Source organism: Pantherophis guttatus, chromosome 4 (genome assembly GCF_059756535.1).
Source record: "Pantherophis guttatus breed Tessera chromosome 4, ASM5975653v1, whole genome shotgun sequence".
In the NCBI taxonomy this organism is placed as follows: Eukaryota; Metazoa; Chordata; class Lepidosauria; order Squamata; family Colubridae; genus Pantherophis; species Pantherophis guttatus.
In genome coordinates, this window is record NC_142066.1 from 153,302,277 (window position 1) to 153,312,820 (window position 10,544).

At 38.9% G+C, this 10,544-nt stretch overlaps 1 protein-coding gene across 1 annotated transcript; it reads right to left on the bottom strand.

Annotated features, from left to right (window-relative positions):
- Positions 1-1,841: 1,841 nt before the first annotated feature.
- Positions 1,842-9,450, bottom strand: LOC117654818 (solute carrier family 22 member 13-like). The gene is made up of 10 exons (XM_034401737.2): positions 9,079-9,450; positions 8,783-8,886; positions 8,033-8,187; positions 7,569-7,737; positions 7,087-7,207; positions 6,326-6,420; positions 5,989-6,203; positions 5,339-5,447; positions 2,821-3,036; positions 1,842-2,209 (listed from the first exon to the last, which is right to left on the bottom strand). Exons 1-10 carry the CDS (start codon positions 9,448-9,450, stop codon positions 2,113-2,115), a joined length of 1,653 nt encoding a protein of 550 aa, XP_034257628.2. The 3' UTR covers positions 1,842-2,112.
- Between the last annotated feature and the right edge of the window lie 1,094 nt (positions 9,451-10,544).

The window sequence follows — 10,544 nt, forward strand, 5'->3', positions numbered from 1 at the left end:
CTTACAGAACTCTTAGGAATGGGGTGAGGTCAACAGTAGACAATCTAAGGTTAAAGTTTTGGGGGTTTGGGGAAGAAACCACAGAGTCAGGTAGTGCATTCCAGGCATTGACCACTCTGTTACTGAAGCATATTTTCTGCAATCGAGTTTGGAGCGGTTTACCTTGAGTTTGTATCTGTTATTTGCTCATGCATTGTTGTGGTTGAAGCTGAAATAGTCATTGACAGGAAGGACATTGTGGCAGATAATTTTATGTACATGTAGAAATAATCCTTAGTCCCAAAGGTGCTTTTTCAAAATGCAACTGGACTTTCTGGTTTTTCTTTAAAGGCATTTTGCTTCTCATCCAAGAAGCTTCTTCAGCGTCTTCACTTCTGAGCTTCTTGGATGAGAAGTGAAACATCTTCAAAGAAAAACCAGAAAGTCCAGTTGCATCTTTAAAAAGCACCTTTGGGACAACCAGGACCTGGATGACTGAGAATCTCCATAGACATATATTCCTCAACATATGACTATAATTGGGACCAGAACCTCTGTCACCAAGTGATGCAGTCATTAGGTGAATCACCTTGTGATTGTACCTGATTTAAGACTCTTTTTTATTTACTCTGGTTAAATAAATAAATTCCTGTATTGATACTGCATGTCAGAAGTCTCCTGGGAAGATTACAATGGCAATCACAATACACCCCCTTCCCCAGATGCTAAATATGGCATAAATGCCAGTTTCCAAGCGTCCAAACCAAAATAATGTGACTGCAAGGGTCCTAAATACCAAAAGTGCTTTTCAAAAGGCAACTGGACTTGTTGTTTTTTGTTTAACCTTGAAAACTCAGGCTGAAGGAGTTGCTTCAACACTGGAGGTTTTTAAGAAGAGATTGTGTAGCCATTTTTCTGAAATGGTATCAGGTTTCCTGCCTGAGCAGGGAGTTGGACTAGAAGACCTCCAGGGTCCCTTCCCAACTCTGTTATTATGTTATTCTCTGAAGCTTCTTGGATAAGAAGTGAAATGTTTTTTGGGTTTTTTTTTTTTTAAATTTGATTTATATGCCGCCCTTCTCCGGAGACTCAGGGCGGCTTACAATGCGTTAAGCTATAGCCTTCATACTTTTGTATATTTTATACAAAGTCAGCTTATTGCCCCCACAAACTGGGTCCTCATTTTACCTACCTTCGAAAGGATGGAAGGCTGAGTCAACCTTGAGCCTGGTGAGATTTGAACTTACAGTAATTGCAGACAGCTTGATGTTAATAACAGTGCTTTTTAGTCTGCTGAGCCACCAGGCTCCATTTTAGGAAAACGCAAAAGTCCAGTTGCTTTTTGAAAAGCAACTTTAGGACAACCATGAAATTTGGAAAGATGGTTTGATGTTTGAAAACCATGAAGTCTGCAAAGCACTGTTGGAATAACTTCAGCAGTTGTGGGTACTCCATTATTGGAAGCTTTCAAAAAGAGATTGGAGGCCCCTTCCATCTTTCTTATTCTATGTTCTATGACCTTGATGATTGAGAATCTCCATAGACACCCTAAGTGCCAATAAGTCGCTTTTTCCAGCACCTTGGAACAATCACTAAAGGAATGTCCTAAGTTCAGGACTACCTGTATGTGTCCATGTGTGCCTTTCAACAACATCCACACAAAGATTTGGCAGTGTCAGTAAAATCCTGTCAGCCAACCATGTTCCAGAATGTTCTGATTGTTTCAAGATTTCTCAAAACCAAATATAAAATTATTCTGACCCGCTGAGTTTCCAACGCCAAGCAACCACCAAGTAATGAACGCAATATTTTAATAAATAGGAAATTTAAAAGAAAAACATTAGGCAGCAGCGATTTTTATATGCAGTTTTTATTGATATGCAGATACAAAGAAATTAAAGTCACCATTTAATTCTACTGAACCTTGGAGGGCAGTTGTAGCCCAAGATTAGTCCAAGGTTATGTGCACCCCAAATCTAAAATAATACCCCAATGTGAAAACATGTCAAAGTTATAACTATGATTAGAATAATTCTGGGTAAGATGGAAAATCATTTATATTTACAATCAACAAACCAAGTTATGATTTGCTAAGTACAAAACTTGGTAAACTTCTTGGTAAATGTCTTGGTTTTACACATAGCTTTTCTTGATTTTTTCTTCACCCAGGACATCTTCTTCGTCTTCTTTTCCAGTTTCCAATTCACATTCAAGGTAAATTGCTGCGATCCTAAAAAAGAAAGAAAGAAAGAAAGAAAGAAACAGGAAGTTGAAGTCCACCCATCTAAAAGGGGCAAAGATTGAGAAACAGAACAATAGACAGACTTCACTAAATCTTTGGAACAGTCCCCAATCTTAAAGTGGCTAAGACACTGAGCTTGTCAATCAGAAAGGTTGGCAGTTCGGCGGTTCGAATCCCTAGTACAGGTCTCCTGCGTGAGCAGGGGGACAGACTAGCTGACCTCCAAGGTCCCTTCCAAATCTGTTACTGTTAAATTAAAGAAAGTTGGAGTCTTCACTTGAATTTTTCTCTCTGTCCCAAAGGTGCTTTTTTCAAAAGGCAACTGTCTTTGTTTTTCTTTGAAAACATTTTGTTTCTTATTTGAGAAGCTTCAGAGAATAACAGAGTTGGAAGGAAGGAGAAGGAGAGAAGGAGAAGGAGGAGCAGCTTCTTGGATGAGAAGCAAAATGTTTTCAAGGAAAAACAAAGTCCAGTTGCCTCTTGAAAAAGCATCTTTGGGACAATCCTAACCACATTAATTGGGTAAGCCACCCAGGGGGGTTGAGAGTTTGGCAGTCATATAAATTCAAGAAACAAACAAATAAATTTAATAAACTCACTCTCGGGTTGGTGGAGCCTTAGGGTCAGGTGTCATATCCTGAAGATCTCTGTTGCGGGTCTCAGGAAGAAAGCAGCACAAAATTCCAGCAACCAATGATGAACTTCCACAGATGAACATAGGAATAGCAAGGTGGTATGTGGCCAACATGCCAAGCAATGGCGCAAGGATCCCCGCAACACGAGCAGACATGGAACATAAGCCAAGGCCGAATTGTCTGGTGGAAGAAATAGAATAAAAGAACCTGAGTCACTCAACCTAAAAAGTTTTCAGATTAAAATAAATGAGAAAGCAAATAATATGAACTTCTTCTCTACCAGACTGGGAGCTATATTACAAGGCGGCGGCGTTGAATTGGATCAGAGAATGGATAGATCTATCAAATAGGAGAACGCTATACTTGGAGGGATTTGATCTGAGTCGAGGTTGGCATGCCTTTCTGTGGGAAGGCACAGACAAGCAACATCCGTACTTCCAGAGACATGTAATAAGAGGTGCACTATATAAAACATGGCAAGATATCAGAAGGCAACACTATAGTAAAATCCCACGATGGTTGTCGCCTATGGAGGCGCTAATTTATCCAAACACTATAGAAATAGGAAAGATGCGGAAATATCAAGAATTGTTGAGTAGTGAGGGAGACCTACTTACGAGACAAGAACTGGAAAGACGAGGCATTATGATTGATTGGTGGCCATACCTTCAAATTGAGTCAAAATATACAGCAGACCGGAGACATTATGATTTTCAAAGCCAACCAAGTGAACTAGATAAAATTTTAAAAGGCACAGATGAGAAAATAATATCTAAAATTTATGGATATTTAATAAGGTATAAATTAGAGGAGGAAACAGTGAAAGAAAACATGGTAAGCTGGGCAAGAAATATAGGTCACAATATAGAGTTGGATAGATGGGACAAGCTATGGGCAGAAAATTATAAGATGACACTGTCGATTCCATACAAAGAAAATTTATACAAGATATTTTATAGATGGCACCTTCCTCCGGCACGTTTGGCTAAAATGTTTCCAAACACATCACCAATGTGTTGGAAGTGCAAGACACAAATGGGGACATATTACCATCTCTGGTGGTCTTGCAGGAAGGCACAACGCTACTGGCAAGAGATTAAGAGAATAATCGAAGAAACAACGAGGCAAAGTGTAGAAATGAAACCAGAACTCTTTCTATTTGGAATGACTACACCACAGTGTACCAAGGAGATAAAATATCTTACCATCCACATATTGACAGCGGCACGTATAGTGTACGCTCAGAATTGGAAATCCGAGATAATACCAACAGAAGAAAAAATAATAACAAAAATAAATGAATGCGCAGAGATGGATAGGCTCACAAAAGAGCTCCAAGATAAAGAGAACACTGACTTTTATTTAGTTTGGCAAAAATGGTACACATGGTTAGAAAGAAGGATAGGGCCAACAACATAGGACATTAGGAGAACATAACTCAAGAATTGCAGAAATAGATACATGAGATGAGCCGTAGGATTGTATAAATAAATGGTTAATATGTTTGTAGAAAGATACTGCTGAACTTCAATGAATATATCAAGGTATAAGCAAGTGAATTTGTAAATAGTATGATTAAGGAAAATTGGTTAAATGGACATTAATCACCGATGCGAAGGTTTTCTAGAAGTTAGTCGATTGACTCTTTATTAATGTATAAGTGTTTACATGTATTTGTGTTTTATGTTTGTTTATGTTAATAAAACTTAAAAAAAAAATGAACTTCTTCTCTTCTGGGAATCCTGGAAGCTGAAGTCCACGTATCTTAAAAGTTGCCAAGTTTGAAAAAGACTGCTAACAATTAAATTACACACTGCATTTATTTTAAATTTGGGAAGGGCACACTTATTTTGTTGTGTGTTGTTTTTGTGCTGCCCAGAGTCACAATTGCTTGATCTGGATGTCTTTCTAAATCAAGGTTAGTAAGTAAATTTATTTTATTTTATTTATTTTATTTTATTTTATTTCTATACCACCCTACTCCTGAAGGACTCAAGGCGGTGCACAGTCAAACAATAAAATACATACATACAAAATTTAAAAAGCAGAATTAAAATCAAATTAAATAGTTTTGGCCCAGACAAATTAAAACCCCAATCAATTTAAAACCAATTTTAAAATTTGAATATATAAAATACTAAAAAATATTAAAAATTAAAAATTCTTTTATAAAAGAGGGAGAAAAATTAGGCCAGGCCTGCCTGGTGAAATAAAAAGGTCTTTAGAGCGCGGTGGAAGGTGTGCAGATCCGGGATCCTCTGTATCTCCGGGGGGAGCTCGTTCCAGATAGTAGGTGCCCCCACAGAGAAGGCTCTCCCCCTGGGGGCCGCCAGTCGGCATTGTTTGGCCGACAGCACCCGGAGGAGCCCCTCTCTATGGGAGCGTACCGGCCAGTGGGAGGCTTTTGGTGGTAGTAGGCGGTCCCGCAAGTACCCACTATATAAACAATATAAATACATAAATACATAGATAATATATTTACCTGACAACGGTGGGGAATAATTCAGCAGAAAACAGATAGGTGGTTGAAAAAGAAGCAGCCATAGCAGATTTTCCAATCATGGCTAGAACAGTCACAATCAGAGGGAATTCTGAGGGGGGGAAAAACCAATGAGGTGAGAAAGAACCATCTTGAGAGCTTACAAAGCATTTGAAAACTTCAAACCTGGGGGGTCTAGGTTCACGCAAATCCATGAGTGGGGCTAGGTTGGTTTCTGTGACCCTTTCAGGAGAAAGTTTTAGTCACTTACTGAATTCCTGCACTAATCAGGAAGGCTTAGTCACCCATGAGATGCCACCGAGGAGAAAATATAAAATTGGAAAACATAAATTAAGAGTTTGAGTCAGGATCCGCACTTTTCACTTTTCCTCTGAAAAAGGCTCTAATGCTAGAAAAGATGGAAGGAAAGAGAAAAAGTTACAGCGGTAAAAAAGAGCATCTTTGCAAGACCTGAAGGACTCAGTTGGAAACAGATCTTGGTGGAGGGAGGAAAAAAAAATTGATGTGAGTGCTAAGAGCCAAAAATGGCTTTTATGGCACCTAAACAATCTATCCTGCTAAAATTAAATCACCCGCCATTTTTTGAACCCGCCAAGATCACCCTATTTTTGGTTCCCAAATATCTAATGTACCTTTGGGGATCACGCAGATGACGACACACATAATTCCTCCCAGGATGAGCCAAGAGGACTGGCATTTCTTCCTCCCGATCAATTGAAGAAGAAAAATGGAAAGGATGCGAGATGGGATTTCCACAGCTCCAAAGATGAGTTGGGTCAGGTAGATATTCAAGCCGAAATCCCCAACGTGAAGACTCACTTCGTAATATACCAAACTGTCCACAAACCTGAGGAAAGAATCAGAAGATGAGAGGTTCCTCTGAGAAGTTGCATCGGTTTCACGTACATTACATTGAAAATACATCTGCTTTGTGGGGCTTTTTTAAAATGCCTTTTAAAGAAGACTTACCACATCAAAGCCAGGATCAAAGTCATATTCCTCAGGTGCGATTGTCTGAAAAGATCCAAGAGGCATCTACGTGATGCCGTCTTTTCCGGAACCAACTGGAACGACCACAAAATGGAAGGCAGAACATTAGTCAAATTTCATGGTTACTGTCCTGTAAATATATGCCGGCTGCCAAGCTCCCAAATTTTGGTTAGGATGCTGTGGCAGTCCTAAATTTTAAAATTGATTTTAAATTGGTTTGTTTTAATTTACGGCCAAAATATCTAATTATTTTAAATTGTTTTTAAATTTTGTATGTCCTGTTTTTTACTTTGGCTGTTCACCGCCCTGAGTCCTATTTGGAGAAGGGCGGTATAGAAATTGAAACAAATAAAATAATAAATAAATAAATGCAAGTAGTAAGTCACTTTTTCCAGAGTAGTTGTAACTTTGAATAGTCACTACAGAACTATTCCTACAAGTGGAGGAATACCTGTACACTTTTTGGATAAAAATACAGCTTTTGAGACTTGTTTTTGTAAAGTTGGGCAGAAGTTTCAGTCATGACTATATAAAAAGAAGCAGGGAGGACAAAAGCCAGAAGTTTTGTTCAAAAGACCTCTTCAGGGAGAAAAAGAAGTAAAAGACCAAAGAAGGGGGAAAAAACTAGAAGTTATAGCATTGGAAAGGAGTAATAAAGCCAATTTTAATCTCCTCCTTTAAAGTGTTCTATTCTAAAATGTTCCTCAAAAAGAGCATTAAAATAATTATGCATTTGGTACCCGATTAAGGACATCCTCAGACACGGTTCGTTTGTTGATGAGAGCAGCTTTTCGAATGATGTTTTTCGCTTCGTTTATTCTCTTTTTGGTTATCAGCCATCGAGCAGAGCTTGGAAGGACCCTGCAACAGATAAAAACATAAATAAGAAGTGGAAATGCAGTTGCGAAGGTGAGGAACTGAACAGTTTCCCTTTGAGAACTTGAATAGCAAGAATAGCTGGACACCTTCTTGCAGGTCAATGTTTCTTAATTTTATTAAGAAGCTTGGACTTCAACACACACATATCCCATGCTGGCTGGGGAATTCTGGGAGTTGAAGTCCAGCTCTTTTAAATTGCCAAAATTGAGAACAGCTAAGTGTGTTAGCAAAAAAAAATCAAACTGACCTGAATCAAAAAAAGTTCAAATCCCAGAGTCAGGTTTTGGATGCCCACAAAAAGCAGAAGATGCAATTCCTTCTAACATTAATGCAGAAGACTTACCAAGCGTAGAAAAATATGAGAAAGGCAGGGCCAGAGGATATTATCTGAAACAGCCTCCAGTCACGGACAAAGTATGCCATGCCAGCTAGAGCCATCTGACCCAGCGCGTTGGCACAATGGATGATGATCAGTGCCTGTGGACGGTAAGACGGGCCAACCCACTCCGAACCTAAAGAGAAATGGAAAACTCTCAAATCTCAATTCACAAAGAAACTTTTCCATCTATTTCATTTTCCATTCAGAAATCCTTTGCCATCTATGGACGTTGACTAAATGGCTCATTTTATAGTCTACGATAAAAGTCTGCCATCTCTCATCTCTCATTTTGATGTTTCATAGTTTATCCAAGTCTTAATATACAGAGAACTTCCTGAAATCTTAAAAAAATCAAGTTACGGTAGATTTGTTCAAAAAGCAAAGGCTCTGATCTCTTAGAAGCTGAAGTTTGGGGTTCTAGGACTTACTCAAAGTTGCAACGCCAATGCTGATCCCAGCCAGAGCTGTTCCCACGATGAATCTCAGGGCAATGTAAACGTAGAAATGTGATGCCACACTTACAGCCGTGCCGAAGAATCCCATTATGAACAAAGCAACTAGGATGGATATTTGACTTCCAACCCTGGAGAAAACAATGGCATGTGTTACAAGAAGACTCAATTATAATTCTCAGAATGAAAATACACATTTTTTTTTAAAAAAAAAAATCTGTTGGCTGTTTTTCCTAGAGAAAAGTAAGCTGGGTTTTTTTCCTAGCAAACAAAGCTAGGAAAATAGCATCTTCAAGAAGAGGTCCAAAAGAAGTCAAGATGGCAATCACAAACACAGGTTCAAAGCTCTGTCCTTAATATACAGAAAGTGCTTTGTTCCTATGGATGCGGTCACCACCATCTTGATGGTCAAATGCAGGGCACATTATGTAAAGATGCAGGTCTCCATCACGCTGGGAAAATAGAATAGAACAACAAAGCAACAAAGCAGAATGTATTTATTAAAATAGTAATGGGTGTACTTTTGAAAAAGCTGAATGACTAGATGGGAAACGGAAGGTGCAACATGTGTAAAAAGAGGCAAGACATGGATTGCAGGCACAGAAGCGATCTTGAACTTTCGGAGCCTCTGTGAACCCCTTTTTGATGCCCTGCATAAACTGCTAAAAAAAAAAAACCATCACCCCCTTCCAGCACACAGTTCGTGTGTGAGATATCTTACTTTACCTGTCACTCAGTGAGCCAAAGATCAGTGATCCAGCCAATAAACCACCCATGAAAATGGATTGAGAGATGTCATTTAAGTATCTTCGGTCACAGACCAGATCAAACTAAAGGGGAAGGGGAAAAAAAGAAAGATAAATTCTGTTTTAGTTAACTTCCTGAATCCCCCGACCCACCGTTCTAGGATAACAGGAAAGCTGCACCAATTCCATCAATTAGCTTTGAAGGAGCTGATGCAATTCTCAAGATTTCAAAACAGAATCATTTTGCACTTAAAAAGAAGGCAGTGAAGCACATACCTCGGTCACCAGTGTTGGCACGTCCGTTGTTGGATACACCCATCCCTGTTCACAGCGCTGGGTGGAATTGAGCCCATATTTTCTAATCGATTCAATATCGAGAACTGCTGGAGTGAATCTAGAACATTGATCAAAAGAATCATCAGGTCTCTTGGGAATAGTCAGACTCAGCTCCTGTTGAAAAGTTAGATTGGGGCTAATTGCCCGGATCCAACTAATATTGCAGCGATGAGGCACATCAATACTAGTAAAGATTTGGCCAAACATGTGAAAAGGGGTTAGAAAACTGGGGATGCAAAGAAGTAACACCAAATATTTCTGAAACGCCCCAAACTCGCCGATCATCTTCAAAGCGTCTCCGAATTCCGTCATGGTGAGTTTCAATGTAGAATTCAACGCACAGCGTTAAATTGAGAGGCTGAAAATGAAATTTAAACAAAATCAGCAATAATAATAAAGCAATAAGTAAGAGAAAGAGAGAGAGCAAGACCGTAAAATGGGTGGAATTCAATTCCATAGCTATGAAATTCCAAGTCCGCTCATTTTACAGTTGCCAAAATTGAGAAAGGCGGCTTGGTTGTCTGAACCAAGCTCTTTAAATTGCGCGCAGGTTTTTAGCATAGCCGCAAAAGCAGCGTTTTTCAACCTCGGCAAAAATTTAAAGCAAGTGGACTTCAATTCCATGGCTGTAGAATTGTGGGCACCGAAGTCCACTCAAAGTTGCCAGGGTGGAAAAACGCTGCTTTAGCTTGTTGTCTGAATAAGCACCTTTAAATTACGCGCGCAACACCTAACTCAGAGCTAAAGCGACGTTTTTTTTTCCCCAAGCCCGGCAACTTTGAAACCAGCGGATTTAAATTCCTCCGCTGTGAAATTCCGAGCGCCGACTTTCGCTCGTTTTAAAGTCGCCGAACGTGAGAAACGCAGTTTTAGCTTGTTTGACTAAACTCTTCAAATTAGACGCAACTCCGGGGAGTTGAAGTCCACGTGTCTTAAAGTCGCGGAACTTGAGAAATACCCTTTTAGCTAAGAGCGGCTTGTAATTTAAAGAGCTTCAAATCAAAACAGTGAACCTGTAGCGAAGAGCAAGTTTTAAAACAATTGGGCTTCATATTAGACATGTAAATTGCATGTTTGATAAAATATCTACACAAAAAGAGATTAACCTGGTTTGGAAATTAAGATTAATTTAATTTAAATAATTTAAGAAAGCCCCGTATATCCTTAAATTATCAGAAAACGTAACTGAAAAAAAAAAAACAAACGGACTCCAGCAAGTTACACAGGAGAAACGAATCCATTTTACTTGTACAAATGAGTGAATAAAAACATTCCTCAGAATGTGCAATAACCCAAAATTTGCATTTCAGTTGACAAAGCAAGATAAGAGAAAAGTCTGTGCAAAAATACAAATATTCTTAAAAGTAACATGTAAAATTTATCACAGAAGATGGTTGCAAAGACTG